At 35.2% G+C, this 21,065-nt stretch overlaps 1 protein-coding gene across 1 annotated transcript in view; it reads left to right on the top strand.

Moving 5' to 3' along the window:
• Nucleotides 1–21,065, top strand: part of PRKAR2B (protein kinase cAMP-dependent type II regulatory subunit beta) — a 74,631-nt gene extending 53,566 nt beyond the window's left edge. Inside the window, exons 3-11 of the mRNA XM_021539143.3 lie at nucleotides 3,367–3,419; nucleotides 4,502–4,585; nucleotides 12,962–13,068; nucleotides 14,327–14,480; nucleotides 15,668–15,769; nucleotides 16,354–16,428; nucleotides 17,181–17,246; nucleotides 17,378–17,516; nucleotides 18,844–21,065. Coding sequence (XP_021394818.1) covers nucleotides 3,367–3,419; nucleotides 4,502–4,585; nucleotides 12,962–13,068; nucleotides 14,327–14,480; nucleotides 15,668–15,769; nucleotides 16,354–16,428; nucleotides 17,181–17,246; nucleotides 17,378–17,516; nucleotides 18,844–18,977 — 914 coding nt within the window. The 3' untranslated portion in view covers nucleotides 18,978–21,065. The remainder of the gene's footprint in view (nucleotides 1–3,366; nucleotides 3,420–4,501; nucleotides 4,586–12,961; nucleotides 13,069–14,326; nucleotides 14,481–15,667; nucleotides 15,770–16,353; nucleotides 16,429–17,180; nucleotides 17,247–17,377; nucleotides 17,517–18,843) is intronic.

The following is a 21,065-nucleotide window of genomic DNA, read 5'->3' as shown; positions in this document are numbered from 1 at the left end:
ATGGATGAGAAGAATTCAGTTTCTTTTGCGTGTTCTGGAAGACTATTAAATGTTCAGTTAGGCCCTCTGAGACCTGTCAGTTCTGGCATAACAGTATCAAAGCTATTAAATGAAATTCCTGATTTGTTTTAACTCTTTTTACATAGAGGTAAGGACAGGAGGTTCCTGTACCTCAGGTTGAAGCACATTCCATACTCCCAGCAGCACACTGCACTGTAACACAGATTGTTGGCTCCCACCTAAACATACGTGCACTAGGGCACAGCTGAAACAAAATAGAAGTTTACATTATGATGGATTATATAGTGCTTACTTGGCTTGTTATTATTGTTACTCTTTAAAGAAAATCCCCTGAAGTTTATTTCTGAAAAGACTGTAGTAACTGTAGTACCATTAAACAGTCGTTAGGAACGTTTTGTTTATGTAGAATTAAAATATTATAGTTGTTCAAGAGATTGCAGACTTCCTTTTATGGGCATTTGTAATTATTTGGGACCAAATCCAGTTTCCAGTAAACTGGACAGGAATCTCACTCAGTTCCAGAGGGACTTGTGTCAAATTTCTTTAGGTTTTTGAAGATGCCAAGTTTTATAAAATTGAGATTTTAGTTGAGTACTTCATACAGGGGGGATCAAGACTTTGCTTAAGATGTGCAATGATGTACTTTACCATGAAATCTTTTTAATTGGATGTGGTAATGAGGAGGTTGATGGGTCTACCTGGTTACTGGTTCATAAGTTTTTGTATAATAACATAGGAAGTATGGGGAATAAACAAGAGGACACCAAATATTAATTCATGAGCAATACTATGACTGAACTGGCATGGCAAAGATGTGGTGGGAGGACAGGGAGGAGGAAGAGGCTGTTGTATATTTTGGTTCAGATACTTGTTCAGATACAGACCCAGCTGTAGAGGGAGTTGGACATAAAAATGCTCTATGAGTAATAATAATAGGAAAAAGCTCATGGGCTCCAATGTTATGCAGGCATTGCACAGACTAACAAACAGTTGAGGTAGTTGGGGATTTTTTATTGTCAGGGTACAGGTGATGGTGAAAATGAGTGATTTTAATAAACAGTCACCTGCTGGAAGCCAATGAAGGAGAATACCAATGTGCTTTGCCTTGCACTTACGACCAAATTTTGAGGCAGTGGGAAATGTGATCTAAAGGGGAGCTGTTATATTTCATACCAACTCTAAGGGAGAGACTGTTAAATAATTGGGAGAGAAAAGGCAGATTGAATGAGAATTACCCCGCAATGTCAGGCCTTGCTGATTTCAGGAAGGGAAAGATGTAAAAGAATTAGAAAACAGGTTTCAAGGGGATATGAGAGGACAGTGGGCATAACCTCTTTGTAAAAGAGTCTCGACAAAAGAAGTTAAAGAATTGTTTGTTCCCCAAAGAAAAATTATAAAGACAAAAATGCAAATTGAGACAGCACAGGAGAAGGATAAAAAGCATGGTAAAATAAACAAGACTAAAATACAAGAAGCTCATTTATGTCAAGCACAAGAAGGAACCACGTACAAAATTAAAACTAGTTTGGATTATTTAGAACAAATACAAAAGAATAGCAAAAGATGCAGAGAAAAATAAAAAAAGAAACAAAAACACATACAAGAAGCCAAGACTAAAAAATGTGTGTACAAGAAAAGATTGTGTACAGTTAAGTACATGAGAGAGTAAAGAAATGGTTCTGGAAGTATATTTTTGGTAGGAGCATGTTCCAGGAAAGTGTTGCTCCTACTGATTAACAGAAGCACATTGGTCTTCACTAGTGTTATTTTGAGTATATGGAAAAAGGCCTAGAACAGAGAAAGGACAAATCAGACAGTACTTAATGTGTTAGGTGTTCCCAGGTTAGCTGTGCCTCAGATTTGCTATACTTGGAAACTGGAAGAATTTTCTAAATTAGTCTCAGCCCTGTTAGCATTAAGAATCTGAAGAAGTGTGAAAAATAGAAAAACATATCCTTAAAAGCAGGCAGGAGCTATGGATGGAAGAGTCCTGTCACAGATCTGCAGATAATTTTTGCTCCTAGAAAAATTACAGACAAATATTCATTTTGTAAATACCTTGGGAAAAGTAACAAACAGCAATCAACATGGATTTGTTGGAACTACCTAGTAACGTGTAACAAGAGATTAAAATTTGTGGATAAAAGAAAAGGAGCAGATGCCCTACATTTTCATTTTAAGAAACTTCTGAATGCTATTTTACAAGAGTCCCTTATAAACAAGCTAGGGAACATCAAGGAGTATTTATATGTAAATTGCATGGTATATGGTTGCACAACTGGTTGGATAAGGTAAACCCCAAGCAGCTACTGCTGTTTCACTCATGTATTCCACAAGAGTTTATTTTAGACGCTAATATGTTTTTTCAGCAATAATCTGGATTATGTTTTACAGAATATGCTTATTAAATTTGTCACAAAGTTGAGGATGAATTGGAAGGATGCCAGAGAACAAGATTAGAGTTGATGATCTTGAAATGGCTTTGAAAATAAAGTAATATTTAGCAGGTGTCAGGGTATGGTATTATACTTGGGTAGAATAGCTATAGACAGGCACAGGACAGATGGTTAAGCAGTGGGTTTTGAAAATTTTATATGTCATAAATATTACATGAATAGACATAGTCAAGGTATTGTAAAGAAGGCATGAATGGATGAAAAAGATGTAAAACGTAAGGAGTAATTAATCTGATGTACTCAGTAGTCTTCTTGGTTCAAATACTGAGACCAGTTAGAGTATCACATTTCAATAAGGATATAGCTAATTAGAGGGATTTCAGGGAATGGCAATAAAGATAGTTGGGTAAAACTCAGAACTTGTAAGGAAAAAAAATTAAGAACCATAATTATTTAGCCTTGAAAGTAAAGGGTAGGTAGGAATGAAAAGTTTTCAAGTTTGTGAAAAACCCCAACAAAGCACCTTGAGCCACCCAACCAACCATTCAAAGAAACCACCCTAAACCACCTTGAACCTACATAGATGAAGGGAATGATCTAATCTCTGCATCCTGTATGGATAGTTTAAATTGTAAGAGAAAGAATTAATTTAGACATTGAAAAAAAAATCCTGACTGTAAGATGAGAGACTTAGAAAAAATTAGGTGAGAAATTGGTAAGTATATTAGCAGTCTTTCAAAACAGGGTAAGCATATCCAAAAATGATACAAAAGTATAGCTTTGTTTTATCTGCAGTTTGGAGTTGACTTGCTCTGGACCCTCTCAGCAGGATGAATGTGTTACATTACTGTATATTATTGCTGTGCCACACAATGCATTTTCTGTTCTGTAAATCTTGCGAAAAACTACTGTAATTGGAATTAAGATTATCCTTTTTCTTTTATTTCAGTGTGTGCAGAAGCTTACAATCCTGATGAGGAAGAGGATGACGCAGAATCTAGGGTACTTCATGCTTAGAGTCAAATACTTTTTCAGTTCTCAGGCATTAAATTCAGTAGGAAAATTGTAACAGTTTCTTCCCAAAAACATTGTTATTATAATATACCTTAATAATCTCTTGGGAGTTTGTGTTAAGGAACATTTAAAAATTCTCTGTAATAGTCACCCATGTAGGAACTGATATATTATTCTTAATTACCAAACCTATGATACATGGTTAAGGAAACATTTTTGTGCAATTATATTTACCCAGAGAGCACCTGCTTCTAAAAACTCTACTTGGTGTCCTTATAATCTTGCATTAGTTTCCTTTTTCAAAAAAGGAAAGAAAAAAAGCCAGAAAAAAGTTAAACTGTAAAATTGCTAAGATTTTTCAAGGTATAATGTGACAAACAATGAACTACATTTATTTATTTTATTTGTGTCACCACTTAACTTTTAAGATGAAATAGCATGATTTCAAGATAATTTTAATTGTTTATATTCTACCTAATTTTCTGGCTTGTAACACTGTCCAAAAGGTTACCCTGTGGTATTACAGCTATACATAGCATATCTTTTGAAGCATATGAGTTGAACAACTTGATAGATACTGAGATGAACCAGCAGTGGTAATTTAGTAAATCTCAGTGTCAAATCTGTTGTTTACTCTATGAAATTTATGATACAAATTTAACGCAGATACGATTTCACACAATATTCTTTAGGAAGTAGTCATGGCAAATGGCTGAATGTAATAGAGGTGCTTTTTATAAAACATGCATGTTCCAAATATGATTTGAGATGGGTAATGTTTATGTAGCAGTAGTGTGGATAAAGGTGTCCAGAATTGCTTGCAGAAATGAACTGGATTCCACAGGTATAAAGATCTTGTGTGCTTAAATATAGCAGTGTTTCATTTGCTAATGCTGTGGTGACACTATTTTATCATTGAGTGTTTATTGAAATCCTGAAGGTTTTGAAATGAGAGAGTTATGAATCATGGCCAAAATATTGTGTAAAATGCTTAGTTGAATTAGCTCAGTCCTTCAGCTAGTGCTACTGTATGATAATCACTCTAAGAGCTTTTGTATTATATCCCTCAGATTATTCACCCCAAAACAGATGATCAAAGAAACAGACTGCAGGAGGCATGCAAGGACATCCTTCTTTTTAAGAACCTAGACCCGGTAAGAAATTTTTGGTGATGAACAGCATTTAGCAGTGCTGCTAAGAATTGTTTCTTCTGAGCTTTGGAACAGAAATTTACAGATTTTACTTTTGTAACCTCTTACTTATGCTTTCTTCCCCATTCAATAAATTCCAGAAATGTATAGAGTCTTTTGTTTACCATGACAAGTGATAATATTGAAATACATGAATATGGATCTGTACATTAATAAAAATGGATACATTTAATTGTATTAATTATTGTATTTTCTTAAATCATCATTTACACTGATGTCTATAAACACATCAGTTAACTGGAATATTTAATTTTTTCTATTAGTTACTTTTTAGCATCAAAAGGTTCTGAGTGCTCCATCAAAACAGAAGATTACCCCCAAAGCCTTCAGTTTAGCTATGGATGTAATTGAACAAGTGAATTATGAAATAGAGGAAAAGAGAAATGTACCAGTGATGTGTTTATATTATTATTTTGCTTAAAGTATATGGCATAAAAAAGCTTCAGGTAATTTTCTTCCTTGCAAATAATTTCTTTCTGTTTCATATAAACACAACTATGTGTTTTTATACATCTTTACATATCTTTTAAGAAAGCCTAAATGCACTGAATGAATGATCTGGATCAGATAGAAGTGATAATGCTACCAAAAGAGCACACAGGATTGTTTTAGGGAAAAGGTGAGTGTATCAATTAAAACCTGCATACTGAGGTTGGGATGACTCACAGCATCCCAAATGCTTTCTCAGGAGATTTGAGTCAGTGCTGTCAAGGAAGGGAGCATGAGGGGAAGAGAAACAATTATGTAGATTTTTAAGTATGAGAACAGAAAGTTTAAAATTTGATTCAAGGGGGAGCTAATGGAAGGACCAGCCTGCAGCTTTGTTTGGAAGTCAGATGCTATTACAGAAAATGCACATTAATTTGTATTGCAAGTTTCCAGCTCCTGCTTCTGTCTGCACAAAGACTGATCCCTGACCCTGGGTACTGTTCCCTTAGAAGCCCTGAGGAGCAGTGAGCCACAAAGCCTCAGCTTAGCAGAAGCCTGGAGTTGCTGTTGTAGAAGGGCATCAAGTCTCAACATGAGTGCTCATACATGTGTATTCTTGAGACAGTAGGGATCCTGACACAAAAGGTTTCCTTACTCCCTCCCTCATGCTGACTGTTTAATAGGTAGTTAATCAGCTGTTCCACTATACTTGTTTAAGCTAAAGCCATGCACACATCCACCCTTCTGCTCCTGAATTATTTTTCTGAATAGCTTCAGGGAATCAAAGTCATTTGTGGGCATCTGCTCTGGATATGAAACTGCTTTATTATATATTTTCTTTATTGTTGATGTGTCCTGGCTTCCAGTTGGCTGGACTATCATTACATTAGCCTGCCAATGGCATTTTGGCAGACCCCTTTTGGTTAAGCTCTGAGCATTTCTCTCTTATGTGCCCTGCAACATGATGGATTATTGTGTGCTCCTGGAACCTGCTGTGATAGTAATAGTGCTTGCAGCATCAGTCCTCTTATGGGATCTGCTCTACATTACAGCGAGAGCTAGATCTTCTGTCTCAATAGTCATCAGCCACTTGGTCTGCAGGACAGGGGTCTGTTGGCTATATTGTAATGTTATGTAGACATAGAGCATTAAACTGCTCCAGTGTAGGCACTTGATGGACTTTTTCCAAGGATGAATTCTTTCAAAGAATACTGAGGGATTATTTCTTCTGTTTATGAAGCCCTTCTCAGGACTGTGCTTACTGTTTGATACTGGTGTTTTGAGCTATTTTTTTTTAATTCTTCTTTTGAATCACTTACTTGTAATTGCTAATAATTGCCACAATCTGTTCCAAGTATTTAGCAGAAGACTTCTCAGCTGAGTTCTCCCTTTGTGGAGGTCTGCAATCCAAAGCCTTGAAATGTACTCTGGGGATCTCCCAAGTCTTGTTCACTCCCTTTTGCTCCAAATGTCCAGTGGATTAAGAACACTTCCTCCTGCTTGAAATCCTTTACAGGCAGCATTCTGAAAAGTTGAATAAGATAATTTTTGTAAAAGAGTTTTCCATTACAACAATTTTATTAATAAAAGACACTGGAAAGCAACTGAGCTCTGAAGAGAGCAAAAATATTAAAATGTAGCCTTCTTAAGTCTGGCTTGTTCTTTCTGTGGAGCTAGGATCTGTAGTCCCTGGGGAACTTCTCCCGCTCCTTCTTGTTCTGCTTCTGAGCAGCAATTCAAGGGCTCTGCCAGTGTAGTTGCAGTAATTAAATATTCCTATGCCAGCTCTTTTCCTCACCTATGCCTCTCTGTGAGAAACACTGCAGTTTACAGAGTGGTGTATTAGCAAAAACCTTATTAATCTTGAAGAGAGATAATATCTTCTGCTACTAAAGCTCAAGTCTCTGGAACAAAGTCGAGTTTTGTATTGATAGCAGCTTCTGCTACCACTGTTGTGTTTTTTGGTTGTTTTTTTCCTTGTACTGAACTTCACCTTCTTTCTGCTGTAGTTCTGTGTACAAAAGTCACCATTTCAAAGGTCACTTAGAGAGGAGCAGATGTAAAGGGCTTAATGGCTTTTCCCCGATGGCCTTTTAGAGGGTGTCAGATACCATTTTCAAATACAGAATAACATGTTTTACAGTGTGATCAGAACTGCATTCCGTATATGATGCTCAGTGAAGTCCACCTTTTCTTAACACTTTATCCCACCTTAACACACTGTATTTTAATTTGAATGGAAGGATAAGATAAGGCTATCACTAAAGCCAAAGGAGAAGTTGCAGTAGTTGACTGCAGTAGGGAGTAACTTACAGTTCTCTGCTCAGCGTGTTAATTAATGAGACCATTTGAAATTACAAGAGCCATCACATAAAATTAAAACCCAGCAGAAGCATTTGAATGTAAGGCTAAATGAGAGAGGAGAAAAAATAACCTTCAGACTTTGAGACAACTTGGGACTTGCTGCACACACACAACACTCTCGAGCCCTTGTTTAACTATAGTAGTCATTGAATAAGAGATAGGTAAATTTGCACATATATATTTAGAAATGTCAATATTTCACATATTGTCTGTGATTAAAAATATAATGTAAAGAAACACAAGTTCTCATACATTTCCCTGAGCAACATAATTATGTTTTAAAGGCCAGATTTTATAGTCTAACGTCTGTGAAGTTATTGGAATTTTATGGAAATTTCTTTAACTGTGCAGATTGACAAGGATGTGACCAATCAGTGAATATGAGTTTAGCAATGTATTCCTTAGTTAACTCCCTTAAATAAAAAATACTTCTAAAGATTTGACATTTAGAAATTTTTTTTGCCTTTCTGGGGGCTTAATTATTTGCCATCTAGTTGCTGTCACTCAGTATCAGTTTTTCATAGTGTGGTACAGTTTTGGAAAAATTACTCCAAGAGAAGAATATGAATTGAAACATGCATTTGCAACAAGATGAGGGAAGGAGGTTTTGCAGAGTTACTTGGTTACTTTTTAGAGGGCCACATCAGGAAATAATCAGGAGACAGGTCTATTCAGATGTTTGTTTTCTTCTTCCCTTGCTGTATTAGATAAATTCATTCATCTTCTAACGTATCTCTTCTGTTCTTCTTCCCAGGAAAACCTCTTCCTCTTAGAGTATTGTTTACTGTCCTTCTCAGTTGCCTGCCTCCCCATTGCCAGAAACCATAACAGTACAGTTTTGCTCCCAGGATTGTCATGATGTGCCAGACTGGTTACTCTATCTGCACCCTCCTCTGTGCTCCAGGTGCTGGAGGTTACCACAGTGGGCTCTGAAGCTGCTCTCTGTCCCTTCCACTTTCACTTTGTGTAAGCCAGCAAGGAGAAAACAAGATGATGACCAAATGTCTTCAGCCCTTACAGAGAATAAGCCTGAAGTTGCTGTCACTGAAATTTCTCTCTGTTCAGCCTAACAACTGTTTTATCACCAGGAAGAATAGCAGCAGCAGCTCATCTACTGGCCAAGGAAGCATTCTACACTTACTTTTTACAATACAATTCAGAGTTGTTCTTTCGGTTTTGTCTCTTAAGAGGAACATGTGCTGGGGTGATTAACAACAGGCTAATTGGAAATTATGGCCCATAGGGCAGCAGTTAAAAACCCTGATGAACCTTTTATCAGAGCAAGAGGCTGGCTCAGGGGCTGATACCATCAAAGCTGAGCTGTGCCCTTGCACTTATAGTCTGAATCCTTTCTTTGGCAAGAATTCACAAACAGTGTTTGATCATCTATTCTCTTTCAGAGAGGTTTAATATTGGAGAACTTTGCCTTGCTAATGCTTGTACAGAATATATAAAATAGGTCTTGACTCTTTTCTGAAAAGTAATAAGTCATATATATTGTCCACAAATATGTAAAAGCAATTTCTGAGCGTATTGCTACTTATGTACCTGGAGAATTAGTATAAGAGAGCACAAATATTGATTAATCAATTAGAATTTATTAACTTAAGGAAGATGAAGAAGAACATAATATAACTGTTTTATGAATAGTGGAATCTTATACTTAAGGCCAAATCATTCCTTGAAACTACTATCAGAAGGTTCTCATGCTGCTCTCAAGTTCTTAAGAATTCTGGTGAAGAATTAAAACTGCAGATTTTGGAGCAATTAATGAGAATATACACCCTACCCCCCGCACCCATAAATTGTGTATAGTATATATAACTGAGCCCAGAATGCCTGAACATGTTAATACTCTGTCCTCTTAGATGAAACAAAGGTGGTGACATTGAGATGCCCTTCCAGAGAAGGGCAGTGGAGCTGGGGAAGGGTCTGGAGCCTCTGGTCCTTTGAGGAGCAGCTGGGGGAGCTGGGGGTGTTCAGCCTGGAGAAAAAGAGGGCTCAGGGGAGACCTGGTCACTCTTGCACTGCCTGACAGAAGGCTGTGAGCAGGTGGGTGTTCGTCTCTTCTCCCAGGTAACAGGACCAGAGGAAATGGCCTCAAATTGACCCAGGGGAGGTTCAGTTTGGATATTAGGAAAATTTTCTTCACTGAAAGTGTCAAGCTATTGGAAGAGACTGCTCAGGAAAATGTTTGGGTCACCATCCCTGGAGGTATTGAAAAGATGTGCAGTTGTGGCACTTGGGGTAGTTACAAAGTATGAAATGTGTTACTGAGCCTGAGTGATGGGCACATGATATTTGAGAGGCAGAGTACTAATTTATCATGTAACTGTGGATGAAGGTTAAGGTATATTCTCAAGGAAAGTACTATTGCTTAAAAAGATTGATTGTACATTGAAATACAAATTAGAGTCTTTGATGGTGAAGAAATGAATGCCTTCTTATTAGTTTACAAGTGGATATAACACAAGGGAACTAAATATTTTAACTGGATCAATATTGCTGCTAACATTTTTATCAGAGTTTCTCTGGTATATATGTGCATGGTTTTGTTTTGAAAAACAAATGTGGAGAGGTGTAGAGATGAGTTCTGTAATTTATCTTCCTCTACAAGATTCAGAGTTGTTGATTTAAGAAGTGCTTTTCTTCCCATGGTTTCCTTGCCTGTATTTTGCTAATATTTTCTACCTCTGTCCCCCTCCCCACACCCAGCCCCCTTCCTTTTCTGATATTGTTGGCTTCATTGACTTCTTAATATCATGTTGAATATTAATTTGTTGATATTTCAAATTGTACAAAGTGAGGACAAGGTGACCAGCAAGATGCCATTTTAACTGGAGCTCATGTTATGAACTCAGGGACAACAGAAGAACTATGAATTTACTTTGTTCACATGATAATATTCTGATGTTTTTAGAAGTCATATGAGACAGGGAACTACAGGCCAGTCAGTCACGAAGAAAACCCTTCATCCTGATTTTATTTTACATGTATTTTTGAAGGTAGAACTGCTTTAAGGAAGAAGAGCATTTAGACTGCACCATTTTACAAAATACTATAATTAAATCTGTTTATGAAACAGATCTGCTTTTTAATTCTAAAATTACCTATCTTTATATTTTCAAAATAACTTCAGAGGGTGCCATTAAATTGAGCTTCAGTCTGGCAGAGATTCCAGAGGATTCACACAGAGCAAACCGGGCAAGCAAGTTTTGTAATTCTCATGGTAAAAGAAAAAAATATGTTCCTGGTTTGGTTATTGTAGTTCACTTTATCTTAATTTAAAATGGAAAATTTTAGAAAAGGGACCACTTGTTTTTAAGTTAGTTGCAGTTTATTTAGGAAAGTAAAATAAATGTGCAATGCTTCAGCAATTAATACACTACTCTCAGATGTATTAAATATCTTAAAATATTTTAAATATCTTTAAAAGGGAATTACATTTATGAATTCTACTCTGTTGCATTAAAAAATTTGCATATTTACATACTGGAAAAGCTGTGGTTTGATGAGCTTGATTCATAGATATAAGTTGAAAATGTTTTAACCAGAAATCCAAGATGAAGTGCACTGAATAAAGCTTTTAATTATATGTATGACTCCTCCATTACAAGAAATAGCCATCTTTTTGGTTTAATCTTTTTTTTCCTGAGAATTCTTGAAAGTATTTTAAGTTCTGGGGTTTGATACACATATAGTACATTTTTGCATTGCTTGCCCTTAGATGATAACATGTCCTCTAGCCTCCCATGAAGTGGGGAGCATTCTGTGTGTTCTCTTTGAGAGAAACATACATTTTGTATGTTTTCAAAAGGCAGATAAGGATTGTTGGGGAACCACTTTGCCAATTCAGATGTAAAGCCAGAGGAAGGGAAGGTGCTGCTTCAGTTGCCTTAGACAAGCTGATGTTAGGTCAGTTTTGCAGATTCTTTAGGAATTTCTTTTTGTTTACATAGAGAGGACTGAAAAGAATGAAGTAATATTCCCTATTCATTCAAGCATGGAAGTTTTTAAAAGGCAACTCCTGCACATCATTTTCAGTCTCTTCCAATGGCACCCACTCACTCTTTCCTTTCTCTGAAATGAGCTATAACATATTCTCTGATACCTGAAATGATCCATCTTTTTCCAAACACATACCTGTCTATACTAACGAAGGTACTAAGTAGAAACACAGTTAAATGATTCTTTCATGGCCCTGTACTTTACCATCATCAGCTGTACTAAGGATGGATACTGCCATTCTGTTGTTCTTTGTGCCCACACACAGCCAACTCTGAAGGAAAATTTGTATTTAGCTTCCATTTTTCAAAAAGGCTTGGATAACATGGTACTGCTGGTATTTTAAAAAGCTTTCAGGAAGTAAAAAATTCAGCAGCATAAGGATGGAATTCATTACAACTAATTTATCTGTCTAAAAATTGTGTGTAACTGGGAGTTATAGTAGATCTTTCTATTGTCAGAGGAAAGAAAGGGAAATCTCTAGAGAATGGTTCTGAGCTATCTTGTCTATCTTGTGTGGTTATCTCTGTCCATGGGCTGCAGAAGGACTCTACAGGACTGACTTAGACTGGTGTTCCTTGAAAAGGAAAATGCCATCCATCTTTCAGTGGCTGGAAATGCTGTGAATGGAACCACTGCAAAATGCATATTTAGAGGCTTTTTTTACCATGATTTTCACTAGATCTGCTTGTTCCTGTATGATACATACTTAATAAGTTTCAAGAAGTAGAGTATAACATTCTAGGCATATTGCAGGTAAACCAAAAATAAAGTTTAAATTTTTAAGTTAACTTTTTAGGATTCTTAATCCACAATGAGCTGTGTTTGGGTTTTTTTAAATGTGAATAGTCAAATTTATGTCAAATAAGACATATTAAGTAATTAGTGGGTGGTTTTTTTTTTGTTATTTTACAGTCGCAATTCAAATGATCACATTTTGTTAGTCTGTTAACATTTCTCTGTCACCAAAGTAGTTTTGTAGCCATTTGTAAATTCCTTCTTTCCAAAGAATCCAGCATGTGCTTACTCAGCCAAAGAACTGAAGACCTTTATGATTACATCTGGCCCAACATTCTGCAGGCATTGTATAACTTAGACTTTCAATATACCTCACAATCATTTTGAAACTAAATTCTTAAGAAGTTTTAAGGACAAAATCAGATAAATGTATGACTTAGAATAATGGATGTAGGGTTTTTTTTTCAGGAGTATAACATTGCTCAGTTGTGAAGGGTGAAATTCTGTTTTTGGATGGTCATGAGCAATTTATGTTGCAAAGGAGATCTATTTTATCATTTGCAGTGACAAGTGAGAAGCTGTGCTCTGAACACTGGAAAAGCTAACACTGAATACTAAATAGAACTGTCTTTCTTTTATTGATCCACACATTTCTGTAGCATGAATATTTTCCACCATTAACATCTTGTATCTGCATATTGGGAAGCTGGCCAGTTAGTTAATTCAAAGAGTAACATTTTAGAAGCAGATGCTAATTTCTTGGCTTTGTGTTATTTTAAACAGGAACAGATGTCTCAGGTGTTAGATGCAATGTTTGAAAAGATGGTTGAAGGAGGGGAACACGTAATTGATCAAGGGGATGATGGAGACAACTTCTACGTCATTGACAGGTGAATTGCTGTGTCTTATTATAGCACAAAGTGCAAAAGTCCATTGAGAAAAGTCTGTATTCTATGAATTTGTATTTAATGCTGACATTCCAGCTTTTCTTCTGGTATTCAGTGAAAGGATTCATGGGAATGGTTCAAAGCTGTGCCAGTTCAGATTTGACATTAGGAATAATTTCTTTGCCTGAGTGGTCAAGCACTGGACAAGACTTCCTAGAGGCTGATGCCCCAAGCCTGTCTGTGTTTGAGGGTCATTGGGTCAATTCTATTAATAAAATTCTTTCACTTTTGGGCAGCCCTGAAGTGGTCAAGTAGGTGAACAAAATGATTGTTTAGGTCCCTTCTAACTGAACTATTAAATCAGATGATCATAAAAGTGTGTCCAGATTCTGTACTGGAAAGACAATAATTTTTCAGCCTTGTGAGGTTACAGTTTGCCATCTCTTGTCCAAAAGGCTGCAGGGACTTTAAATATTCTGACAGTCTTTTGGATTTTAGGTGCAGGGTATCACCTCTGTGTCCCTTATCAATGAAATAACTGCACAGATTTTTGCTTTACCTTCACATGATTTATCAATGCACACCATAAAAATATTCAGCACACAGGAAAATGATGGCTCACATCAATGGGCTTGGCAAACTTGTGTTTTACAAGATATCAGATTTTACTGCATTCCCAAAGCAAAAAAAAAAGTTATGAAATTATCGATGGAGACAAGAAATGCACAATATATTAGAAAAATGTATGTATTTATTTAATGATTTTACATTGCTTTTCAGATACATTCCTTCTGTCTTCTGCATCTCGGTTGTTTCATTAGAAATTACTCCTTTAAAATGCTTAAAATATTAAATAACTTGTATAATTATTTCAGTGATCCTATCACAGCAATTTTTGCAAAGACTTGACATTTGTGTCTAGTGTGGTTAAAATGAAATTAAGAAACAGATTCTAATCCAAGTAAGATTTTAATTTTTAATAAGTTCTGGTAATAAATAGATCACTGTACATCTTTCTATTTTTATACTGAGTTAATGTAAAACTAATAACCCTATCCTTCCCTTTAAAGAGGGACCACTTTTATTATTTATAGAAGTCATTGAGATGTCTTTACAATGTGTTTAACACCATTTAAGCAAGCAAATATGTATTTCAAATGCTTTATCTTTGGAATTCATGATATAAAAATTATAATGAGAGACTGCTTAGCAAAGGTCAGGGCTGGATTGTACTCACTGTGCTTATGTATTTTATTAACAGAGGTACATATGATATTTATGTAAAATGTGATGGTGTTGGGAGGTGTGTTGGAACCTATGATAACCGAGGATGTTTTGGTGAGTTGGCCTTAATGTACAACACACCCAGAGCAGCTACAATTATAGCAACCTCTCCTGGTTCCATCTGGGGTTTGGTAAGTAGAGTACTTCTTTTAAGCTAGTTTTTTAAAATCTCTATTTTATATAGATTTTACTGGCGTGCTGTATCAGCATTAAAATATTAGATACATAATTTCAGAATGTTTAATTCTAGAAATCCTGAGAAATCCCAGCACAGTGCTATCTTTTACCAGAATCCACAGATAAAAATTGGAGTTTTAATAAAACATTCATTTTTTTTTCTTAAATAATTTTTTAAATTGGAATTTCCCAAATTGAAAATTATTGATAATTGCATATTAACTTTTCCCCACATGCCTTGATTGGAAATGCCTTTGTTTCCAGAGTAAAATTCCAATATGAGGTTATTTACTAGTGTTATAATACCTGGATCTTTGACAAGAGTAATCAAGTTTAACCCAAAAGTAAGCTGAGACGGCCATCATCTTCAGGACATACATATTGATCTAATGACTGATCCCAGGATAGAAATGAAATGTGATTATTCACCAGCTTAATCCATGTGACTTCTGGGATTGTTTAGGATACTGTAAGAATGGCTTTAAATTAAATTGGGTTGTGTTAGCCAGTAAGTCCCCCCTGTGGCAGTGAAGGCTTGCAGTGCATTTTCCCTCTGCTTGTCACCAGGGCACAGCCACACAAAGTTATGAGAAGAAAACACCTCAAGTGTAGTTTTTCCATCTGTCTGGTTCACTTTCATGGCCAAATTTTAAGGATTTTCCAGTTGGCTGTTTAGGGTAGCAGTGAGCCTTGTTCTGCTGAAATAGTAGAAAGTGGACTGTGACCTAAGACCCAGACTCATGATTTTAGTTTTTACAAAACTCTACAAGCCTCTTTGAGTACATACCAATCTGTATGGGACCTCAGCGTAATGAATAAACTTTGTAAATTTAACATTAAATATTGAGGATTTCTTAAATATCCTGAATTGCTCACTCAGTGTTCACTGCTGTAAACTCTGTAGGTGAACTCAGGATGTACCCAGCAGGGATTTTCATGGCGATTTTCAGGGTAACTTTAGGAGCTCCTGATTGACCTGTAGAGGAATCTTTCTCAATTGACAGTATGGAGAGACCAGCTCAGTTGGCAGCTGCACTGAGTGACTAAAATGGAGTAATTTGATCATATACAGCTAGTTCTAAAGTATTTTCTAGCACATATTTTCAGTTAATTAACTGTCTTTTTCTCTTTGTGTTTACAGGATAGGGTAACATTCCGAAGAATCATTGTAAAAAATAATGCCAAAAAGAGAAGAATGTATGAAAGTTTTATTGAGTCATTGCCATTCCTTAAATCTTTAGAAGTAAGATTTCTATTGCATTATTTTAATGGCTGTATTGGAGGTATTGGATAAGATTTTGCTCTTGAAGAATTTAAATTTGGCATTCAAAGTGTCTCCACAATAGAAGTTTGCGTGCTTTTGTTTCAGAGAAAGACTACACTTTAACTTTTTTAAAATTTAGAATAAATTATTATTGTTCATTTTGTGTTTTAAAACTTAAATTAACTTTACTTTCTGTTTCCAAAATCTTAGCTTTACTAGATATTAGCTGACAAAATTAAACTAAATATGACTTGGGAAATCTAAAAGTAGTTTCATTTATCAGCTATATTTTAATATATATTTTTACATTCATGCTTTTCTGAACATAATTTTTGAAGGCTTCTAACAAAAATGGAAACTTATCAGAATAGCTGTTAAAACTGTAATATACCTTCTGGTACACTGTTCAGCAGTTCTTTTTTTAATGGTAATCAAAACAGGAAAATAAAGGTACATTCTTCTTTTGTGCAAAGATTCACAGAAAGAAATATGAAAGGGCTTTCTAAATATGTGCTATCATAATGTTAACCAAATATTTCTTACATTTTCTTTTTTAAATGAAGGTATCTGAGCGTTTAAAAGTGGTTGATGTGATTGGTACCAAAGTGTACAAAGATGGAGAACAAATCATTGCTCAGGTACAGTTTCTTCCTCGTTTTAGTTTTTCTTTCATAATAGGTAACAGTAATCATGTTATTTATAGACAATGCATACTTTTAAACCCTATTTTTCTTTCTCACAGAAACAAAATCAATTAATATTAAATGTAAGAGGGGGTTATTTTATTTCAAAAGCTCACTTTTCACATATGATACTTTCAAGAACAACCCTCTTTGTTGGTATAAATAAAAGAGTCAACATTTTTAGTACACTTTGAAATTCAAACTTGTTAAGTGTGCTTCCAAGGAGGAGCACTGAAGACTCACCTTCATTTTATTGTTAAAATATGGTCAACTTTTTAAGAAGACAAAAGTAAACTCTTCAGGATAGGCAACTGTGATTGCCCCAGGATAATTAGTGGATATCACATAGCCCCTGGAGGCTTTTTATACTGGAAACTTGCTAAGGGAAATAATTTGGGAGGAACATGGAAGTGGATAAATAGTAGTAAGGATCCTAAAAATCTTCCACAACATTGGTTTTCACTGCTTTTTGTGTAAGGCACAGTCAGCTATGTATTTTCATGAAAAGGCCTTGCTGTTAGTTCTGTATAGATATTTTGATTGTTATGTGTCTAGAGTATGGTTTTCAAATTAGAAGTGGTTTCTTTTGCCACAGGTATCAAAAAGAGGAGCTTCAGGTCACTGATTGTAAATATTTTGATGTTACCATGAAACTAAAAGGGAAATTTTACACTTTTTTTACTCACTTTCTTTTTTTTCTTGTGTAGGGTGACTTGGCTGATTCTTTCTTTATTGTGGAATCTGGAGAAGTAAGGATTATAATGACAAGGAAGGTAAACATCCTTAAAACAACAACCTTTTTTTTTTAACCTTTGTGACTAATTTTGCTTATGAAATCCTGAGTTCAGCAAATCTCTTCTCTAATGCTCTTTCTTTATCTCTCTTTCTTTACATGATATTTCAGGGTAAACAAGACCTAGAAGAGAATGGAGCAGTAGAAATAGCTCGATGCTCAAGAGGACAGTATTTTGGTGAACTTGCTCTTGTAACTAACAAACCCCGAGCTGCTTCTGCATTTGCTCTTGGCACTGTCAAATGTTTAGGTATTAGTCAATACCATTCTATATCTAATATAAAATTATATTTAACCTATTTGGTTGTTTCTATTGTGACTGTCTTTCCCCAAAATTTAAAACTGTTTCAGTAATCACCTATTATTGTGCATTACTATTTGCGTTATTTATCTGCAAAAATCACTTAAAATTGATAAATACTATTACACACAATTTCTCCAATATTTCTCTGATTGTATGGGAGTAAAAATTCTTTTAGGACAGTACCGATTATTGCTGCAAACTGCTTATAGCCATCAGATAAATGTCTAATACCCTGCAGAAAGGTGAGATATTTCTTTTCTCAGTAGACTGACTCATCTAAGAAATAATTCTGTTAAAATCCTTTTTATCCCCATGACTTAAGCTCTTAAAAAATTCTTTTGTCTTCACTAGCTGTTAACGTAGTCTCAGGCACAGGAAGAGTGAAGACTGCAGGAGTTGGTGCTCATAGACAAGCCTTTGCATCCATTGTTTTTCATGGTCTGATGTTCAGCTCCTAACTATGGGAAAACTGTAAACTGCAAAGATAGATTTGGCATTCCTGTGTAACCATCCTAACTCAAAATACACAGAGATCATCAGAAAATAGAGATCAAAGATATGACAGATGGGAAAGAAAAACAGGCAGTGGTGAGGAAGAATGTTGTTATCCATTATGGCTGAATAACAAAGCACTGGGACTTCTCAAACAGCAGAGATCTTGAACATTTCTTAGGAGATGAGAGATTACTAGCCAGCAGGTTGGAAGTATATGAAGTTTCCTCCCTGGCCTATTGGTTGAAATTATAGAGGATCACATTACGTGATCAGATAAAGAAAATATTCTGGTTGGCTGTGCACTGACATTGTGTATGAATTGCAGTCTTCAACTTTTTGCACATTTCCTGTGAAAGTAAGTCTTTATTACCATTTTCACTTTGGGTGGAAGCAAGTAAAAAGAGCAAGGCTGTTACAGCCCAAACAGAGCCAACAACTCTTAAGGTTGTGGCTTTTTGAAATCTCATGGGTCTTAAAACTTTATTTTGTGGAGGAATCAGGCCCCTTCAGACTTCTTCACAAGCTCTCAGGTAACATATATCTTAATATGAAAATATTTTCAAAATAAGGAACAGGAAAACTCAAGTTTATTTGTGAAGTTTCAAGACAGCAGTGTGTTGTTTGTTCTTTTGCTAAGGTAAGCAGTTTCCTCCTGTGTGAATAATGTACATGCTTCAGTAGTATTAAAATCTTACACTGGAATATCGTAAATACCAGGGTGAGTGTCTGTTACTGATAAGCACATAATATTCTCTCTTTCTCTCCTTTTTTATCTTAGTTATGGATGTGCAGGCATTTGAAAGGCTTTTGGGACCTTGTATGGAAATTCTGAAAAGAAACATTGCAAACTATGAAGAGCAGCTAGTTGCTCTGTTTGGATCAAATATGGACATTGCCGACACCAGTGCATGAACTAAACATTGGAGCAACAAGATCTGTTATGAGAATATAGCACAGTAGTGGTTAGTCCACTGAAAAATTGTCTCTTTTCCTATAGATGCCAAGCATTTTCTGTGATTTTAAGAATGGGATTGGGTTTTTTTGGTTTGGTTTGCTTTTGGTTGGGTGATTCTTTTGTTTTTGTTTGTTTTGTTGTTTGTTTGTTTTTTTTAATTATGACAGTGGAAATACTAGTAAAGAAAATAACAATTCAATAAATTGAGGGCTTGACTTTTAAAAGTGCTCAGAATTTATGGTTCTCTCTGGTATAAGGATGGTCTGTAGTAGCACAGCACCTTTAAAAAACAAGTCCTTTAAAACAACAGTTACTTAAATAATAGATTTTTAAAAAAACCCTACATGTGATGAACTTGTTAAACCAGCTTCTGTTCTTCGAAAAGGTTACATCTTTTCTGGAAAGACTGTTAGTTTGAATGTGATATGTTGAAAGTATTAGTGCACACAAAGTGTTTATATGTATTACTACAGAAGATATACAGTAGATATTACTTTTTGAGTATTACAGTTGTCATGATTTTATGTTGCATTTATCACAGATGTAGTGAATCACAAGATTAATCATAAGATAAAGCATGACAATGCGTTTTGTGTAACGCACTTGACCCAAATCTGGTTTTTAACATTTCGTAATTGTTTTAAAGTCCTCCTTGTTTAATATGTCATGTTTCAGCACGACATTGTAATATCTTATGCAATTTAGAGGACTTGCATATTTTTGCAATAAACTGCATTTTTTATTAGTTATATGAATTCTGTATATGAGTGAGGACAGCTGACAAATTAACCTTAATGCTTTTAAAGCAAAGGCATGGGTCATTGTCATGTTCTGCCTAATCATACATAGCCTATATTGTTTTCCTTCTCCCTTTATATATGTTTTATATTTATGCATTTTGTCTTTTCTATTTATGCTTGTTCTCTAGTTAATTTTTTTTATATCTCACCTTTTTTATTGTTAAATCTGTTTCAAGTGAAATGATCTCTGTATATCTCTCTTCCTGCAGTCTAATTCAGCTATGAAAGGTTAGAGTCAATTACTGAAATGATTGATATCAAAAGCCATGCTAAACTAAGCTTGTCCTTGAAAAACCTTAACAGGAAGTGCAAAAGCATTTTTGATTTGAACGATCAGTACTTCCAAAGCTTTGCACACATCTGTCATTCTTAAAGCTAACATGTCTTGCTTTCAAGAACCTGTAAGTCATCATGAAATAATATGTTCAGCCATAATAGCCTGGAATACCTTCTGAGACTGAGGAGAGAGAATATCATCTTAATTACGAGCACAGGGCTCATTGCTTACGAGGGTTTGTGCCTGGAAATTTCAGGCACACTCCAATTTCAATCCTGCTTACTGACCTGTCTGCTGATGTTCATGGACAGCCAGTGCATCTGCTGGCAATGGGCAGCTCTGCCAAAATGACACTGCAAGAGTAGTAGGAAGGCCGCTTGTGCCCTGATTCAAACACCTGAATTATACCATCTTTCCTTCTTAGATAATGACTTTTCTAATGCCATATATTTGTGTATGTTGATGTAATCATTATGCTGCAGTTAGTGATATGTTCTGACAATTAATATAATCATACCTGTATATGAAATTATGATTATATAGTGTGATAACAATATATAATTTATATCATATAGTATGGTATAAATTATAAATCAGATTTCTAAAAATATACAATCTGAACAAAATTTACAAATGTATTTTTTTTTTACTTAGAAACATGTTATGAATAATTGCACATATGATAACTTGCCTTTGTACTTTTGATTTATGGGAAAAAGAGAAGCCTGTTATACTAGAAGGAAATATCAGGTAACCAAGATCTACACTCTTGTCATTCTGTATGCTTAATCTCTAAAAGCTACCTATATTTTGCACTGGCTTAATGTGATTAAGAAAAATGCTAGAAATTACTTGTATGGCAGTAAACTACAATCAAGGCCATAAATGCCAGTCATGATATTTTCAATATTGTTGGTTATATTTAAAGTTTCCTTACAATAAACAACACTTTTATATATAAAAATCTG

The sequence above is a fragment of the Lonchura striata genome, chromosome 1A (assembly GCF_050655825.1).
Source record: "Lonchura striata isolate lonStrDom1 chromosome 1A, ASM5065582v1, whole genome shotgun sequence".
Lineage (NCBI taxonomy): Eukaryota > Metazoa > Chordata > Aves > Passeriformes > Estrildidae > Lonchura > Lonchura striata.
The sequence above is the reverse complement of the archived record's forward strand: the minus strand, read 5'-3'. Positions and strand labels throughout refer to the sequence as shown.